General features: G+C 47.0%; 1 protein-coding gene and 1 long non-coding RNA gene across 4 annotated transcripts in view; one reads left to right on the top strand and one right to left on the bottom strand.

Annotated features, from left to right (window-relative positions):
* Positions 1-2,149: 2,149 nt before the first annotated feature.
* On the bottom strand, positions 2,150-17,018 carry SALL1 (spalt like transcription factor 1). Its single transcript, XM_017530116.2, has 3 exons — positions 16,510-17,018; positions 4,142-7,587; positions 2,150-3,027 (listed from the first exon to the last, which is right to left on the bottom strand). Exons 1-3 carry the CDS (start codon positions 16,583-16,585, stop codon positions 2,728-2,730), a joined length of 3,822 nt encoding a protein of 1,273 aa, XP_017385605.1. The 5' UTR covers positions 16,586-17,018; the 3' UTR covers positions 2,150-2,727.
* A 389-nt stretch (positions 17,019-17,407) lies between these two features.
* Positions 17,408-18,687, top strand: part of LOC108305462 — a 44,401-nt gene continuing 43,121 nt past the window's right edge. For all 3 annotated transcript variants that reach the window (XR_005200572.1, XR_001825748.2, XR_005200571.1), the window contains exon 1: positions 17,408-17,515. This is a non-coding gene — a long non-coding RNA (uncharacterized LOC108305462). The remainder of the gene's footprint in view (positions 17,516-18,687) is intronic.

Raw genomic sequence — 18,687 nt, 5'->3', positions numbered from 1 at the left:
CCTCTCGGTGGCTGGCAGACCCTCGGACCACTTCCCTAGGAGGTCCCCAGGCCCTGTCCCTCGGCGCACGGTCCGCCCACGGGACAGGGGCCTGGGCGCAAAAGGCGTGCAGCCGGGGGCAGCCCCTCCTCGCCACGCCCAGCGATGGGAAGGTGTGGACTTAGTCTGTGCAGCGGAAACCGCTCCAACTGGCCCGCGCAGAACAAGAGCTTCTGGCTGGAATTCCGGCCTTCAATCCGTGTCCCCACTCTTGAGGAAAGAAGGTCACCCCTGGGGCAGAGGGGACGGGACGGGAGAGGCGAGACCGAGAAATATGTCCCTCTAAACGTTCGCGTGCCGAGCCTTCGGGGTGATTCTCAGCATCACTCATTACGTGGCGCACCCCCCCACGCCCACCCGGCCGCCACCCTCTCTTCCTCTGGGGCTCCCACCCCCTCCCCTGCACTGCCCCGGCCCAGGTCAGCGCCCACCTTCCCGAACGCCGGGCCTGGGCCGGGAGGCCGAGCAGGGGCTGAGGGCGCCTGTTAGGCACCGAGATCTAAAGGCAGGGTCGGGGGAGAGCGGCCCCGGGTGGCCCGAGCCCTGGTGGAAACTTCTGCAGGAAGCGGCCCGAGACTTTCTACCTTACCTGGGCACAACCGCTGGCTGCGGCGGTTTACCACCTCCCCGAAACATTAAAAAAAAAAAAAAAATTAAAAAAATCAGCGACCCCTCTGGACACAGCTTCCATTTAGTCCGTTTGCTCACCCCAAAAGAGTGATCAGGAGGAAGAAAGCCTGTTTCCCCCTTCGCCCCAGAACAACAGGGAGAGGGGAAGAATCCCATTGAATTCGCATGATGAAATATTCAAGCTGACGCTACATAACCTTTCTAATAGACTTTTTCTTTCAAATATGCATGTGCGTTTAAATGCCTAAAAGACCAATTAAATAAAGAACATGTTGACCTCTCTGGGTTGAGGCCCAGTTTGAGTCAGATTATATAACCCCGCAGCATCAGGAACTCCCCAGCAATGTGGCTCTCAGCTGCCTGAAAAAAAACGGGACTGTATTAAGGGAAATAAAACCAAAATAATAAAAGTGAAATCTAAATCGGCATAAATATCTGGCTTAAAAGAAACTTACCTGTTGGGATAAAACCTCCGACAACTTCTTTTTATGTCATTTCATTTTTTCATTTTTCTTGGGGATGGATAGCAAGTGGAGTCTATAAAATTCATTCCTAAATGAGTCATAGATACTGAGAAAATATCTACGGACTCCAAATTTCAAAATAAAAGAAAACGCAGGCTCATGCAAACTCGTTTCTGTTATGCCTTTTACAATTCCTCATTTAAAGAGAGTTACACACTCACATACACAATTTACCGCTACCTGGGGAATAGTGAAAATGCATTTAGGGGCCTAGCTAAATAGAAATGCACTCTAAAAACACAGACACATTATTTTGTTTTATCTGTTGCAAAAAAAAAATGTATTTGATTACTTGAGTAAAATTACAGTATCTCTGCTGTTAGTAAGTATTAAATGTTAAAGAAATTGGACCCCCCCTTTCCTTTCAACTTTCCAAGAAAGTGCATGTAACAGTCCAATTTTTTTCTTCCATACCTAATACAAAATAAACAAACACTATACCTGCTCTCTTGATCAAGAAGAAGCATTTGCTCTTGTAAGGAACTTATGTACATTTTAATGAAAGTGATATTTCTTATTGTATATACAAGAGCATCTACATTTTCTCCACTGAAGGTTGTTCAAGATGCTATACTTAGCAGCATTGTGAAATTCCAGCACACATTTTCTATTGTGAATATACCTACAAGGCAAAATGTTACGTCTCAGTTTCAACTACCAAAACAACACTTGTTTTCTTTTTCTCTAAAGAATTCTGCGTGCTTATTACTGTACAGAAACTTATTGACATTGAAGACGACTCAAGTAAAAAGCACAATACAAATAGCAGTTCCAAATGGAAATGGTTAAATCTACAAAACAAAACAAAACAGGTTGAATTTTAGAATAAAAACTAAAAAACCAAACCTTTCAAAGAACCACACTGTTCAGTCTGTACTTTGAGTCCTTTCCTTAAATCTGTTTTGAAAGATTAGACAATGTGTTTGCTGATAAAATTTTCCAGCAGGATCAAAGTGTACATGTATATACAGACTTTATTAGAGATCTAATGCATCACCGAGGCATTGCATCAACACCAGATTCATATTAAACTGGATATAGAAAATAAGTTAATGCCAGATTACAACTGCCTAGCAGGGCAACTTGCAACTGCCATAAATGTTACAGCAAGTTTACAGCACTCTAGTCAATTAGTATTTAGTCCAAAATACAGAAGACCAAAGTTAACGCTTGCATTCTGTTTGCAAAGCAAGGTTATATCACTAATAAATAAGCTTTCTTAGAACTCTAAAGTTGAACAAGGTACAAAAAGAATGTCTTCATAATGTTGTAGTTCATAGATCTGGGGAACAGAAGGAAGGGGCACAGTTGGGGGGGGCGGGCAAGGAGTAGGAGGCCACCATAGGTCATATTCTGAACAGGAATGAATGCTAATGTCTCCAGCCTGAGGTGCTTTAACTTGTGACAATCTCTTTGCTGTCCTCCATGAAGCAGGTGAAGTGGAAGTTGGTTCTCTTCTGACTGCTTGCCATTTTCTCCAGGCTGGCCAGAGAAGTACTGGGCTCTGAGTTCTAGAGGTTCTCCAGATTTCCTGTCAGCCCACAAACAGGTGAGCTGTTCCCAATGCCAAGGCTTCCGGGAATTGGAGGATGCCACCATTCTGAATGATGGAGATCCTGTTGGCCTTCATAGTCAACCCATTGGAGTGTGGTGCTGCATACTGATTCCAGAAGCTGGAAGGATCCCCACTTCCTGATCTTGCCGCCAAATCCTTCTGGAACATTTCTGGGAACTTGACGGGATTGCCTCCTAGAAATGTCATGGGGCCATCCACAGAGAGCCGCCGACCCCGTCGCGCAGGGGTGCTATTCCACATGTGAGTGCCCATGTGTACCTGAGATACAGGGAGGGCAGGCAGAGAGGAGGGGGGGAAAGAGGAGGGGGAGAGAAGCTTAATAGCTGAATCTGTCTCGATTCATATCCCAAATGTCCACAAAGCAAGTGGCCTAAATGTCTATTCTCATCATGTGACAGACAGTGAAGGCAACAGGAACCATCCATTCCTCCTGTCTAGTAATAACATGTTCACTCTCTGCAGCCCTGGGCTGTCTCCCCTCTTCCTGGGCAAAGATGCCTTACTTACTTCTTTTTTATTACCCATATTTAGCTTATAATGGCCTCAAGCAAGCCAGGCAGTGGCGGATAGCTCCTTTCAGGGTTAGAATTGTTATGTCCACTCTCATTGCAATGCTAAGTATTGTATCTGACACGCTTTACCCTATAAATGTCCTTTTCAGATGGGAAGAAGGTGTCCCTCCCTGATTGCCCATTGGAGGGTCTGCGTATGGAGAGAAAAGCCAGAAAGTAATTATTCATCTCACATTACTGGGAGCAATCTCCAGAGAAATACTCTGTCAACAGAAAAACGTACACACTAAGAGCACTCAACTGTTGCTCTAGAACTTAAGCATATTTGCTTTATTTCCATATCAGTAGGAAATGCTGTAAAATCAATTATCATAATACCCATTAGCAGAGCAGTGACGTTATTGTTTTTAGACAAACAAACCATGCTGGACTGCAGTTATGAAAAATAGATGCATACGCCGAGAGCCGTAATTATTAAGTGATACGGGCAGCACACAGGCCACATGGAGCTCTTTAATCAATACCCCATGGCAACGCCAGGCTGTCTTCCTTGGTAGGTAAAGCAATTCATTTGGTGCACTTAGCGAGACAACAGAGAGAGGCCGCTGCTTCGCTTAGGTACCAAATTATTCAATGTGCACTGACATTCAGTGAGCTGCAGCCTGCCCTTGTCCCTGCCATGATCCTGACCCTCCCAGGCACCCTCGTTTCTCCCCCGTCCACCATGTGCAGCAGGTTCCCTTGCAAGAGCTCTTGCCCTGAATATCTGGGCTGATGACTCTGGGGGCATGCATTATAGATAATCAATGACAGTGGGACAGGGTTGAGGGAATGGGTGAGGTGCAGACAGAGCAAGGTACCTTAAGATTGCCTTTAGTCGTAAAAGCTCTTCCACAAATAGTGCAAGCAAAGGGTTTCTCTCCAGTGTGAGTTCTCTCGTGAATCTGCAGGGCACTCGACGAGGAAAAGGTTTTGCCACACGTGTTGCAGTAGTGCTGCTTGGGAGTTCTCCTGGGCAGAGTCAGGAGCAGTACTGGGGATGTGGCAGAGGAAGACAGAGGCCCAGAAGGGATGTGACTGGTGGGGGTGTCCTTACTGTCCTGAGGAGAAACATGCACGAAGCCGTTGACCTCTGTTTTGATGAGAGATGACAACGAGTTGGCGGGAATCACCGCCGAGTTCTGATTGGGGCCAAGGTTGGAACTGGGCTCAAAGAGCTGGGATGGCAGATCTCGCATCTGATGTGTCAACATGTGCTGCTTCAAATTACCCTTTGTGGAAAAGCCACGATTGCAAACTGTGCAAATAAATGGTCTCTCTTTGGTATGACTTCTATAGTGAATGTCCAAGGCACTCTGACAAGCAAATGTTTTGCCACAAATGTCGCAAGCAGTGTTTTTAAATTTACCCCGGTCTCTGAAAGGGAAGAGGATCCCCAAAGAATCTTCTTTGATGATTTTCTCTGCGTGACTCGATGTCAAATCCAAAGCCCCACCATTCACTGGGGTGGGAGACAAACCATTGGCAAACTCACTTGGGACCGCTCTCTGTGGTTTCTCCTCAACGCTGGGTGACTTGTGGAACTCCTGGGTGCTGTTGGACGGGGACAGAGCCTGCATGGAAGAGGTAGACTCTGAGATGGCTGGGCTGCCGGCACTTTGGCTCTCCATGTCACCACCCACTGAGGATGAATCATTGGTCAGCACATCCCCCTCGACGGACCCATTCTCCACCGACTTCAGGCTGGCCTGCAGCTGCTCTGCCAGGCCGGCATTGATCATCTTCATCTGATTTTCCAAAGCAGCAATACTCGACATCTCTAGGGGCAAAGGCGAAGAAGATAAGCTGTCTTGGGAGGCATCTGCAGACTTGGGCGTATCGGGGATGCTGCCCTCAGGACAGTCTTCCATGTTTTCATCAGAGAAGTTGTCTAGGTCATCAAAATTTTTCTCATCGAAGGAGCCTGTGTCAGACTCCATGGACTCGGGGTAGCTGTCGGGGACTGGGGTGTTAGGGATCTGGCCTCCCATATGCATTCGGATGTGCTGCTGTAGGACCACAGCATTTGTGAACTTCTTCTGGCAGATGGGGCAGGAATGCTGGACTCTGAGTGGGGGCATAGCACGATGGACACTGTAGTGGGTTTTAAGATTCCCTTTTGTGGTGAAAGCCCGGCCACAGATCTTACACTTAAAGGGCCTCTCCCCAGTGTGTGTCCTGTAGTGCATTTTCAAGGCGCTCTGGCAGCTGAGAACCCGGTGGCAGATGATGCACTCATTGGGGTCAGTGGCCTTCTTGTCAATGTTTTCTACCAGTTGTTGAAGCTTGGATGTCTCTGATGCCTGGGCTGAGTCCAGAAGTCCCCCAAAAGGAAACTTGGCCTTGAACTGCTCGGACATGAGCGGCAACAAAGGGTTGGTGAAAGTGGTGGCACTGCCCACAGGGCCGCAGTCTGCCACTGGGGAGCTCAGGGTGCTACTGCTCGCTGTTGGGACTGAGTTGGTGACCATGCCACTCTCTTCGTTTTTGCCACTGGAGGGTGGCAGAGTGGACCCTTCGGCTTCCTCTGGGAGCCCACCTAGGTTTCTCGTGGCTGGCTCAGACACCCCGGAGTCACTTTTGACTGAGCCTGGGGGGCTGGTGGCAGAATGGCTGATGGGGATGGGGGCTGGCTCTTCTGTCTTGATGAAGGGTATGAGGCTTGGGAGGGTTGGGGGCAACGGCAGGCCGACTGAAGTGGTCAGAGTAGGCAGGACTGGTTTGGTGTCTAGCCAGCTGGTGACTGGCTTCTCTGGAGGGATGGACATGCCGTATGGGATGCCAGTACTCGTGGGGATATTGTCCAAATGCTCAGGCACAGGATAGGGGTTCATCTGGATGTGGGGGTATTTCTCTTTGTGGCGCTGAAAGTGGACTTTCAGATTCCCCTTGGTGGAGAACCTGTTACCGCAGATGTTGCACTTGAACGGCCTCTCTCCGGTGTGGGAACGCAAGTGGATCTGCAAGGCACTGTCACTCCCAAAGACCTTCGCGCAGAACCTGCACTTGTGTTTGAAGAATGCCTCATCGGAAGTACTTTTTGCTTCGAACGCAGTGACATTTGGTGGCTTGCTTTTTCTTTGCTGGGCCAAGGCAGACAAGGAGTTTAAATCCTCTGCAGTTGTTCCGATGTTGGGCAAAGGGCTGGGGAAGACCGAGTTAGGGGGGGCTGGCTGAGGTAGAAGTGGATTAGACGCAGGACTTAATAAACTGCTTATTGCAAAAGCTGGTGAGGACGAAGATGAGACCGCTGGGTTGCTGACATGGGAGGCCCCAGCACTCGAAGCCACTTTTTCTGAGGACGGGGTGGTAACTGCTGCTGCCAATATGTTCATACTGGGAGAAGAGCCGCTGTTGGATGGAATGATGGTGTTGCCAGAACTGCTGTGAGGTAGCTGGATTGGGGGTAGCTGTTTCACACCACTAATGCTGGCAGATTGGCTGGCAAGGCTCTGTGCCAATCCAGCTGCTGCTGCCAGCTGCTGAGATAAATGGGAACTTAGCGTGGACAAGGGGTTAGCAGATGTTCGTAAAGTACCTTGAGAAGGACTAGAAGATGTTGGCAAGTCTGCGTTCTGAGAAGCCAACAGCAATATTTGGTGACGAATCTGTTCGATCAATTGCAGCTGGTGGATCTGCTGCTGCTGCAGAGCTAGGAGCTGTTCCATGAGGGCTGGGACTGCCAGCTTGCCCCCGGAGGCCCCACCGCACCTCGCTTCCTGGGAGAACTGGGCTACCGCCACCTTGGTGCTCTGGAGGTTCTCGATGATGACGTTGCTATTGATCACGGAGAAGTTGCCCAGTGTTGTCAGGTCCCCGAGTTGAGGTAGAGAGGTTGTGATCGCTGAGGTACCTGTGGAGGAGCTGCTGCTGCTGCTGCTGCTGCTGCTGCTGGTTGGGGCGGTACTGCTGTGGCTGCCGCTGGAAGTGCCGTTACTGCTTTTGTTAGCAACCGGGGCCTCCACCTCCATGGACTCTTCCCTGTCAAGTCTGTTGTGTTCTGAAAGGTCGCTGCAGTCCACTTGATCTGTTTTGTTCACTGTGTCATTCATTTGTTCATGAGGATTATCGGGAGGGGGACTGGGGGAGAAGGTTTCGGGTGGGGAGGCTGGATTTTCATTTACGATTAAAACTAATTGATTTTTAGTACAGTTCTTCTTGTGGAGCAGAAGATCTGATAATTCAAAGAACTCGGCACAGCACCGGCCACAGACGTGGGCATCCTTGCTCTTAGTGGGGCGACTCGGTTGAACCTTTTCTGTGTCTCCTACAAACATCAAAAAGGTGCAGGGTTAGAAAAGGGGCCAGGACACACAATCACCTATGAGTTAAAAAAAAAAAAAAAGGCTAATCAATGGTTTTCTACCTGCAACCTGCAAAACTCAAAACAGTAGCCCTTGAAAAACAATCAATATTACCTAAGAACACCCATGATTAATTTTTAAGGGTATGGAGGAATTCCTATCCATCTGGTATCTCAGAGAGTCATAGACTTCAGATATTTCATCAAAATATAAAATACTAAAAATGGGAGACATTGGTGCATGATGGAATTCCATAGCAAAATATTGATTTCCAATCTTTTATACACCTTATTGTCTACTTGTCCGGAGAGGGTCCACAAACCAATCTGAGGACTTATTAGGCTCTTGAGTTTCTGTCAACCTTATTCATTTTCAACAGACTCAAAGATATCTGTGACAGTTTGTTCTGTCACTAAACTAATTTGTAGTCATTCAGGTTCCAATCAGTTGTTGACAAGGGTGGGGGGGAATGCATATCACCAAGCTATAGACTGACAACTTGAAAATCACCTCAAGCCCCTACCTCCAACCTGCACTACGTCTGATCCGTGACAAACACACTTTAGTCACATCAGTAACAAATCCTCCAGACCGCTCCTCAAAACTCACTTGAACACAAAAGGGAAGGCAACACAAACAATGAAGAGAAACACAATGATCATAATCCGTTACAAGGCCTGCCTGGCACCTATGTATCACCCGATGGCATGTTTATTTTTAAAATTAAAGATACAACTCTGGCTACCATCCCACTAATCAAAGGATATATGCCACTATGCTTCAAATGGCAACATTATGCCTCTAAATATTTCATCAAAAGTACTCTCTATGTCTATAAAAACTGGCACAAGATTTACATTTCTGATTAAACATCAACTTCAAGAAGGATGTGCAGTTGTGAAGTGCTCCCATCTCCTAAGAAATAATTCTTGGTTTAGAGTTTGGAAAGGTTTTGCAGCTCTCCTTGTCTAAATGTCTTTAAAAACAGTTTGCTCTTAACTGTTATCAATTGTTTAACAGATTGTCCTGAACCTTTTATTATAAAAATCCCTTTATTTCATGTTTGTTTCCACTGGTTGCTCAGATGTCTTCTCACTAAGATCCATTTGTAAATTAAACAGAAAAATCTCTAACTCCAAGCTAACATCCTATTCAAAGACAGGATGGCTTCCCATTGTTTGCCCAGCATGGGGAACACCAACTTCTGTTGTACAAATGGTGTGTGGTCATCTACGAAGGCTGTGAAAAAAAAAAAAAAAAACTGTTTAATTCAGGATTACCTCCCTGCATGCTTTTCTGCAGAACTGAATCAGATAATAGGTAGTTTCCATGACTTCCAAATTGAATCTCCCAGAAAACTTGCAGAAAACAAAGTAATTGCAGATATGGATAAATGTAAAATCAAAATGCTGCTTTTTTCGGTAAAGTCCACTCGAAAGGGTCAGCTCTTTGCCTTTTTGTGGTAAACATTTTAAAAAGCTTGACTAGTTTGACATTCCAGAAAATAAAACTAATACCTAAATACTAACTTCTGGAAATTCCTTAACTCTATTTGCCTTGAGTGATGCCGAAGTTGATTAGAACCCCTGGTGAAGTATGCCAAATGTATGCACACTTTATTCGCTGGGAGTGTTATTTGAGTAGCTAAGTTATACTTAACAAGCCAGCTTTCCTAATACCCATCTTTTAATCTCCACAAGGGTATAGTGCAAAATGCATTAATACCACCAAACAAATCTTAGTTGTAGCAGAAAATACCAGTAATGATTTGGTTTTAATTTAATGTTTAATCATCCTAATTGGCACTGGATTCCTATGCATATGGAAGGTGCTGTTTTAAGCACTTTATGTCTCTCCCCCTGCCTTAAAATCATATAAACAAAATATTAGATGAAATTTGCTAAAGTTATGTTGCTTAACTTGGGACAAAAATAATGTGACAAAAATTCTGTTTAAAGCTTCTTATTTTGACAACCAATTTTAAATGATGCATCCATTTCAGATGCTTATTTTAAACTAGGAAATGCAATTCCTAATATATTCAACAGAAATGTTATTTCTTTCTCTTTGCACATTTCCATATGTAATGGTTATGTTTCCATCTACTTTTACAGCCAATTATGAAGGAACAAAAGCTATTCTGTTTGTTCACACATTTTCAACAAAATGCATTAAAACTATTATGTCAGCATGTTCTATTAAGCTCTGCATTCAGTGGAAAATACTTTTCAACCAGCTCACATTTATCAAAACATAAAGCCACTTTAAAACACAGTTTTGCTTGGTCAGCTGGGCTTAGACAAATAATGACAGATTCAGAACTAAATAACTAGCAAGGGAAATCAGAAAACTGACTTCATCAATTGTACACATTACAATGTAGTTGCTTCAAATATTTAGCACATCTGTGCTCACGATTAAAAGATATTTTAATTCTTTATAACTTGCAAACATCTGATATTCTCATAATATATAGAGAAAATAAAAGGAAGGTTACTTTACAGGGTTTAGCTGATGATTCCTTTCCCGCACTCGAATTCTGCATTTGTGCTGCTTCAAGACTCACTTGAGAATTTTCAAGTTTTTTAACCTGAAAATTTTTATATTTAGGATTGTGCTAACTGGATGGAAAATATAGATGTTTAAAAATAAATGTCTGCTTGCTTTTAAGAGACTGTGTTAAAAACTTGCCCGTATTTTAGCTTAGGTTTTCACAACATTTTTAATAAGCTGACATTTGATCTCACTGTAGAGTCAACTAATTTAATTTCCTGATGTTTGTGAACACCCCACTCCCCCAAAATACTGGTATCTATTTTGATTTATTTCAAAAGCAGGTGTCGCTACACTGTAATAATTCTTAACTTTAAATCTATCTGCATTTGGAACAAAATTCCAAGGAAGCAGCCTTTTATTAAAAAAAAAAAAAAAGAAAAGAAAAAAAAAGACAAAACATGAGGACTAGTTGGACTTTTTACCAAAGGGAATATTTTAAGTTGTAGTAAGATCCCCCCCCCCCCTCACACACACACACACACACACATGCACACACACACACAAACACACAAGGAGGAACATGTTCTAATTCATTTTTCTGATTGTCTGCTATCTTGTATCTCTCTCAGTAATCTGTTACACAGGATTGCAACTGGTGACCCCATTATAGTAAATACAGTTGCCTTGTTCCTTGTGCTATGGTGAAATAGCATTCCTGTTCCTTTTCTATGGATTTTGCATACAGATTAATTTTGTAAGCAACCCTAGTCATATAGGAAAATTTAAGAAGCAGTGGTTTTCTAAGTATGTACACACAAACAGATATTTGGAATTTTCTGGGCCTTCTTTTAGTGGGAAGGGAAGAGTGATCTTATATCTCCACCAAATTTATACTAAAATCCAAAATGTTTTAGTTTCTGATGTATTAAGTACTTGATGCCTAATTCAAATTTGTCAGCTTTTCATCATCTGAACCAAACTGCAGAATCGGAAGGAGAAAATTGAAGTGTTCTAGGATATCTGTCTACTGAGAAAATAAAAATAAAACTATGCCCCACACAGAAAGGTTTAGCCAGCCAGGAAAGGAAAACAAAACAGAAAACAAACGCAACCACCTTGCTCTACCAGATTTAGTTTTCTTTGTTGGAGCTCTTCAGAAAGACACTTCACTGTACTTCCCATTATCTTAAGATTGCATTTACATTTCTTAATAGAACTTCTCAGGATAGTGGTTTTGGAGTCCTTAATTTTAACAGCCTGCTCCTTTTCTTATCACAAATATATTTGATTGATCTCTTACCTTTTTTTTTTCAACACCGACCTACGAAAAGTCTGAAATCCAAATGTCCAACTTAAGATTCCAAAGAAATTTTAAACACTACAACATACGCTGTGCATATTTTCTGTGATGTCTAAAGTTTCCTCTATGTGACACACAACCAAATGACAAATTTTCTGGTACCCTTGAAGTTTACTCACTGTTCTGACCGGGATTAGCGTATTCTCTCGTGGAAGAATACAAGTGAAATCTCTGAAAAAATAACAACATGGACGAGAAACTGCTTTTAAAATAGAGATCCAGGCCCACCTAATAGACACAATAAATGAAAGGGGAAAATGTCTTTCCCATGGATGAATCAAACTGAACACTAGATGGGGTTCCAGTTGCAAGGGTTTGTTCAAAAACTTCTTTGTGGCTTTCCTATTGCAGTGACGCGTAAAAAAGAGACTCCTTAAGGCGAGATCTAAACTTTGACTACATAAACATTGGCAAAGGCACAAGAAACTAAATCCCTGTTGTTTGAGGGTAAAACTGAGCTATGGGAACTACCTGTCAATCTTCCCCTTTGGGGGTCTGGCATCTGAGGGTGACAGGGGAATAAGGTTAGGAAAAGAAGCCAAGCTGATAAGGTGAAACTAAAATAAACTACTAACTTCCTGCTAAGTGACTAGCAGGATTCAATTTGGGGGTCACTGGGAAGATACTGAAGGACATATTATGATCTGGACCTTGTCACCTTTGCATGGGAGGAGGCTAGCAAAGGTTAAAACAGCTTGACACATCTAGGTTTTCTAAAGCCTGGCACACAAACTTTTTTCTTTTTGGGGGGAGGGGTGTTAGTTCTTTGGTTAACTTTCCACCTCTTTCGCCAAACTACTTCAGTTTTAATAATTTAAGAATAGTTTTGGAATATTCTGATGCTATCTGTACCAAGAAGTGTCTCAGGAAAACCTAGTTGAGGTTGTAGAAGGAATTTGTTCTGGTTCCTACAGAGAGCTTGGCTTTTAACGATTTCAGAAACTTAACCAGTCTGCCTATTTCTATTCCAGTAAGACCTTCACCATAAAAATGTAGAGTTCTTCTATCTTCTAACAGGCTCTGTTGGTAAAGACAACTTGCTACCTCCAAAAGTATAAAGAAAAAGAATAAAGCCTCCAAAGAATAACCTATATATTACTACTTGTGCCAATGAACTCCGGGGGAAACTCTATGTAAAATAAACCACAAAACATTCAGTATCACATATTCACTTTCACACATACTACCGTGTGCGTGTGTGTGTGTGTTTAACATTTTAGAAAGTATGTGCGGCCTGAAGCGAATCACACAAAAACAGTTTGCATTTTCTCATCCAGAATCTTACATTATGAAAACTTAAAACGTCTATGATTAAATATGAATTCCTTCCAACTGCCTTATCTTGCAGGTGTTGGTTTTTTTTTTTTTTTTTTTTTTTAAAGCAAGCAATTAATTACAGTTCTCTCTAACCTTTTGGGCCCAGGGATCAATGTGTTGCTATTAAGCTGCTCAAAATGAGCAAATTACTTTGGTAAATGATAGAACTTCATTATTAATATAAATAAGAGAAATTTTTATGATACTTCATATGATTGTTAGTGTGTTATCTGCAATTCATGGTGTTTTATTTTTCCAATATTATCTTTTTCTTGAAACAGCTGAGCATCAAAATTTTATTTAAATAAATGAATGGAGTCTAAATGGGCCATCCACGTAGTAGTTTCAGGAATCTTAAAAACACCAGTAAAGGAAGAAGAACCCCACACATACACGCACACACAATACATAAGTGAAATCCCAATTTAGAGTAAATAACCCACAAATAAAATCATTAGATTCTAATATTCCCTTTCTTCAGAATTATTTATCTTGGTAAACAATCTTTCCAGTAGCAGTCATCTTTCTGCAAGTAATTTGAGACTTGTTGAATATCATTTAAGAGACAAGTCATATTTGCCTTAATCTTGGTTTCATAAAAAGCAGAAAAATCACCAAGTTTAGAGTGTTTCTGGCATTGCAGCTGCAGTAAAGTAGAATAAAATATCAGCATCCTGAAGTCGACCAAATACTCGGTTTTTATTATTATTATTAGTTCCACTTGCTCCAGATGAAGCTATCTGTGCAGCTCCTTAGCATGGCCTGGGTTTTCTTTGTAAGCACACACACACTCAAACACACACAGGCAGGTCACACAACAACACTAAATAGCCCTAGCTGCTTTCAGCTTCGGGAGCCCCTTCTTCAGGGCTTCTGTAACTTGGGTCTACAAACTTTTCTAGGTCTCTGGGTAGAAGTCATACAATTTGAGGCACTGGTAAACAAGAAGTGCATGAACTAGATTTAATTTGGTATGTTTCATATCTCATTTATCATATTTTCAAGACTATCTCAGGACATAAGAAAAAGTAATCTGAATCCTTAAAAAGGGGCTTGCCTTCTAAAACTGTACCAACCTTTCTTTATACATGTAAATAACAAAACAAAACAGAAAACCCAGTTACTCCTAGAAGTATGGGTTATATGTGGGGAGAAGAATGAGATTGCTGAATTCACTGCAGAAAAGGTGACTTTTAAAAGGTAACCTTGAGTTATGTCATGAACTTTCAATTCTATTTATCTCACAACTACTCCCAAATAAAAAGAACTGGAGTATACTAGGCCTCCATCGGGGTGGATTACTTGTGTACTAATATTACAACACACTAAATCCTGAAACCCTATTACAAAATCTACCCTCTAGGCAACTTCTCCCAAACTTATTGTTCAACCATGTAAAAACAGTCATAACCTAAAACCATTACTACTGAAGAAAAAGAGGAGGGGGTGGGGAGAGGTGAGGAGAGACGGCTGGGAGGGGGTGTTTCCTAGAGAGCCCCTAACAGTTTACTGCTTCTTTAGGACAATGTACCAGCTTTGGGGAAGAAAAAAGAAAGGAAGGAAGAGAAAGAAATCAAAAGAAGGAGAGAAAAGAGAAAGGAAACTTGATTCAGTCAATTAACTAACTTACCTCAAAGCTCAAAAAATGTAAAAAAAAAAAAAAAAGTACTAATAAAGAATAATGGTAAGAAGCAGTGAACTCCTTTAATACTATTGCTTTATGAGAAAACTTAACTATTAAAAATTCCTGATCCAGAATTCTAAAGGCAAAGGTCTAGCACGCATCATTTATCCTCGAAGGCCGAGACTTTTTTGTTTTAATGTAGAAAATAAGTACAAATTTACAAACACACTAGAAAACGCTCTCTTATCTCTAGTTTGCTTTTTTATGTACAAACTGTAAGCTTGTGCAGTTTTCCGGTGCAAAAGGTCTCACCAGAAACTTTAGAAAAGATGGGTGTGGGTGCGGGAATCAGAAGAAACTAAACTGAGAAAACCCGGAAAAATACTCGGCGCAGCTGCTGCGGCCTTGGGTCATCTCACCTCTATCTACCCCGCGTGCTCGCTTTCCCTTGGGGTGGAAAGCGGGGTTCAGGGGTTCTTTTCAGCGTACTGAGAAATCGCAGAGGCCCTGGGTAAGGATTCAAGCTTGAGGAAATACTGGGGGCCGGGAAGAGGGTTACTGTAAACCATTTTCTTGATTGATTTCAAGTCCCCCATTTTCTTACAGGGACCCCAAGTCAGGACTCCCTTTACCCGACAGCAGGAGTAAAGGGAGCCAGGGTCCCTTCGCTTCACTGCTTCTCGGCTCTACCCTGAGGCGGGCCGCTGGGAAAAAAGCCGGGGACCTCGGGGCCCGGGCGGCCACTGCTTACTGGACTGAAGTGCTGATCAGGGGCACGCTTCGGAGCTCTGTCTGGGCCCAGCTCTCTCCATCACATCTCAAAATGCCGCCAAGGACGCGGGCATCCCGAGCGGCATCCCTAGCCGCTGAGCCCCCGCCGAGGCTGCTCCTCGTCTGTCCTCGTGCAGCCGAGGCCAGCTTCTTGCCGGGACTACCCGGGGACCCGAGCCCGAGCGCCGCTGCAACGACTTGGGCTCTAGGCCTGGGAGCTCTGAGGCCGGCACAGTGAAACACCTTTAGGAGCAAGGAGGGATTCCAGGTGTCCTCCCTCCGTACCCCAACTCCCTGCCCAGATCTCTTGCACTGTCTGCCATAGCTCCCGCACACAAACTTTGTTCTGGACTTGTTCAGCCCCTTCGGGACCCACAGTTGTCGCCTCCATCGGAGAAAGCGAGTGCTCCTGTTTCAGGGGGGATTCCACTCTGGCTGGCCACCCCCAAAACCTGAAAAACTATCCTACGACTTCTTTCCCGACTCGCCTGGAAGTAGGGAGCACTACAATCCGCAGAGAGAGCATACCGACCATAAAGATTTTGGGGGGCAGAGGGTACAAGTGTTGGAAGAAGAGATGCCGGGATAAACTTTGGGAGCCAGATCCGACACTTCCCCCGTCCATTTGCACAGTCTCCGGAACAACTGGCGGCAAGCGGCACTCTCCACTCCGGCCGCGATCCCAGAGAGTCAGGAGCGGGCGCCCCAACACCAATCCCCACCTTCTTGCAGCTCTGAACCTCCAAAGGCACCCCCGTTTTGCCGCGAGGGCCGAGGAGGAGTGTGTGCGTGGGGCAGAGGGGCGCAGCAAGCTCCCCCTACACTCGGAGTTCAGCCCGGCGCCCGAAGTAAACTTCCTTCCCGCTGGCAGCAGGGCCGGGCGGCACAGACCCGGCCGGGGGCCCCCGATCGCGGCGCGGGGAGTGCGAGGGACCCCGCGCCGTCAGACGGGGACGACCTCCGCCTGCACCCACGCCTTATGGGGCTCCCGGGTCCTGGCCGCCGCTGGGATCCCCGGAAAAACCAGGATGGAGTAGCCAGGCCGGCTTGCCCGCCCTCCTTCCCCCGGGAGGACCCAGCAACTCCGTAAAGATCCTGCAGGGAGATGTGCTCGCTTTCCCCGGGGCAGCCGGGGGAAGCCCAGCAAAGGCACATTGAAAATTAAAAAGAAAAAAAAAAAATCACGCCAAGTGGAAGAGTCGATCAGGGCCGCGGTGGGGTAGGGGGTGCGGGGGCCAGCCGCGTGTGCGTGGGTCCGAGTGTTGAGTGAGTGTGAGTGCGTGTGTGTGTGTCCACGACGCGGGCCGGAGCACTCACCATCTCGCCGGGGGAGCGAGGCCACTTCGGGGTCGGATTGGAAATGTTGAGGCTTCGCTTGCTTCCTCCGCGACATGCTGGCTCAAACATCAGCTGGGGCAGAATAAAAAATTACTAAAAAAAAATCTTCTCAAAATTACGGAAATCGAGCGGCGGCGGCGGCGGCGGCTCCCCCCGCCCGCCGGCCCGCCCGCCCCCTCCCCGGCTCCCCGGCCCCGGGCGCAGCGCGCATGTGTCCTTCTATAATTATGATTATCAATAATGCATTGCGATTAATCATAGAGGGGCTCTTTGAAAGGCGATTGGCACCGGGCCAGCGCTATTCAAACCCGCTCGCCTTAATCAATTAGTTCGTGATTTGCTGCAGACCCCTGTCTCTCCGCGCGCTGGCCCAATAAGCCGGCCGCGGGGCTGGCTCTGCGCTCCGCGCCGCCCGACACTGGGTTAACCCTCTTTGCGACCGCCCGAGACTCCGCGGCCTGGCCACAGGGGCCCGGCCTCCTCTCCACTGCGGGCCCGGCGCCCCGGCCGGCGCCCCCCGCTCCCTCCCTCTCCCCTCCCTCCTTCGCCTCCCCATCCCAGGCTGGGCCGACCCAAATTAGCATGCCCTCCCCGGAATTGAGCCGCCCCGGGTTGGGGGCGGGGGGTGGGGCCGGGGCCGGGCAGCAGGGGCTGGGGACCCGGGCAGCGGGCGCCCTGCGAACTTCCCAACTCGGGCGCGAGGCGCGCTGGCCTGCGGGGGGAGGGAGTCCCGCGGCGGGATTTGGGGGAAGGGCGTCCCGTTTCGTGAGTGTTTCTTCGTTTCTTTAAGAGCTACCAGAAAGCAGCCCACCCCCACCCCATAAAAAAAAAAAAATAAGAGAGTGGGGAAGAGCCAGCCCCACGCCGGTCCGCCTCCCGCCCACGGTTCGGCCTCCCTCCCGCCTGGCTCGGCGCTCCTCCGCCCGAGTTCTCCATCCCCTGGATCCCGGGCTCGCGGGGGCGCGGAGAAGAGGATCCAGGAAAGGTTTGGGAACCTGATGGGTTCGGCGGGGGGGGGGGGCGGGGGAGGGGCAGCTCTCCCGCCACCCCATCCTCTCCCGGTCAGGGGCCCTGATCCTGCAGCCTCTGGCTTGCTCCCTCGCTCCCTTTCTCTACCTCGGACATTCCCAGGACAATTAGGGCTGAAGTTTTCGGGAGAAGCGGCCCCGAGCCCGTGGGATAAGGGGGCGGCCCGGCTCCGCCCAGGACCCCTCCTGGACCTCCCCCCCGGCTGCCCGGGTTGGCTGCAGGGCGCGTCACTCCGTGGGGAGGCGGCGGCAGCGGTGGCGCCGCAGAGCCCCGGGCGGGCTGAGAGCCGGGACCGGCTAGGGCTCCGAGTTCAGCTTCGGCCGGGGGGAGGGGAGGGGCTGCCGCACACCCTGAGCGCAGCAGCCAGCCCTGGCCTAGGGAGGCACAGCCCGGCCGGACCAGGTCCTGGATTGGGCCAGTCCCCGGGACCCCTGGGCACTCCGCCCTGGGAGGGGGCCGCGCCCCAGCTTTCGGGGACGAGGTGGCGGCGGCGAGCCGGGAAGCGGCGGCGGGGGGCGGGGAGGGGGAGGCTCTGTCCGCTGCTGCCTGGCGGCGCGGAAGCTCTCCTCCACATTTCGGGCACTTGCCGAGAGCGGCGCCCAAACTTTTTGCTCTATCACTATCTCTCCACGCTGAGATGCAGCCTCCCTACCCACATCCCAGAGCCCAGAGCCGGGAGCCCGATCCCTCTGCCGGGCTCAGGCGCCCGCGAACCTGACACTCGGTCCGCGGCTCAGCCTAGCTCTTTCCCCTCGCGCCTCGGGGTCTCCTCTCTCCAAAGTTCCCGAAGTCCTGCGCCCGAAGGACTAAACTAAACTAAACTTCGACTGAGTAATGGGGGAGGGGGGTTGCAGATACACAATCCTTGCCCTATCTCGCGATCAGGAAAGGAGAGGGCTCATAAGGACGCCCCAATTCGCGAGCGCCCGTGAGTCTGGTCGGTTCGCGCGAAGTGGGCACCAGTCTCCCAAGCCAGACTTCGGGTACTCAGGATCCGTACTGCACTCCTCTAAAGGACCCTTCCCTTTCTCTTAGCTTTTTAAATCTTTTATTTTCTTTCTTTCTCTCTCTCTCTTCCTTCCTTCCTTCCTTCCTTCCTTCCTTCCTTCCTTCCTTCCTTCCTTCCTT

This window comes from Cebus imitator, unplaced genomic scaffold, assembly GCF_001604975.1.
Source record: "Cebus imitator isolate Cc_AM_T3 unplaced genomic scaffold, Cebus_imitator-1.0 Scaffold63, whole genome shotgun sequence".
Lineage (NCBI taxonomy): Eukaryota > Metazoa > Chordata > Mammalia > Primates > Cebidae > Cebus > Cebus imitator.
The sequence above is the reverse complement of the archived record's forward strand: the minus strand, read 5'-3'. Positions and strand labels throughout refer to the sequence as shown.

What these genes read in the sequence shown, in the direction of transcription:
- SALL1 (XM_017530116.2), bottom strand. Translation starts at nt 16,585, where the DNA reads ATGTCGCGGAGGAAGCAAGCGAAGCCTCAACATTTCCAATCCGACCCC. An exon ending in CTCGCTCCCCCGGCGAGATG is followed by an intron (nt 7,588 to 16,509) that starts GTGAGTGCTCCG and finishes TGATGTTTGTAG; the next exon opens with GAGACACAGAAAAGGTTCAA. An exon ending in CGACTAAAGGCAATCTTAAG is followed by an intron (nt 3,028 to 4,141) that starts GTACCTTGCTCT and finishes CCTGTATCTCAG; the next exon opens with GTACACATGGGCACTCACAT.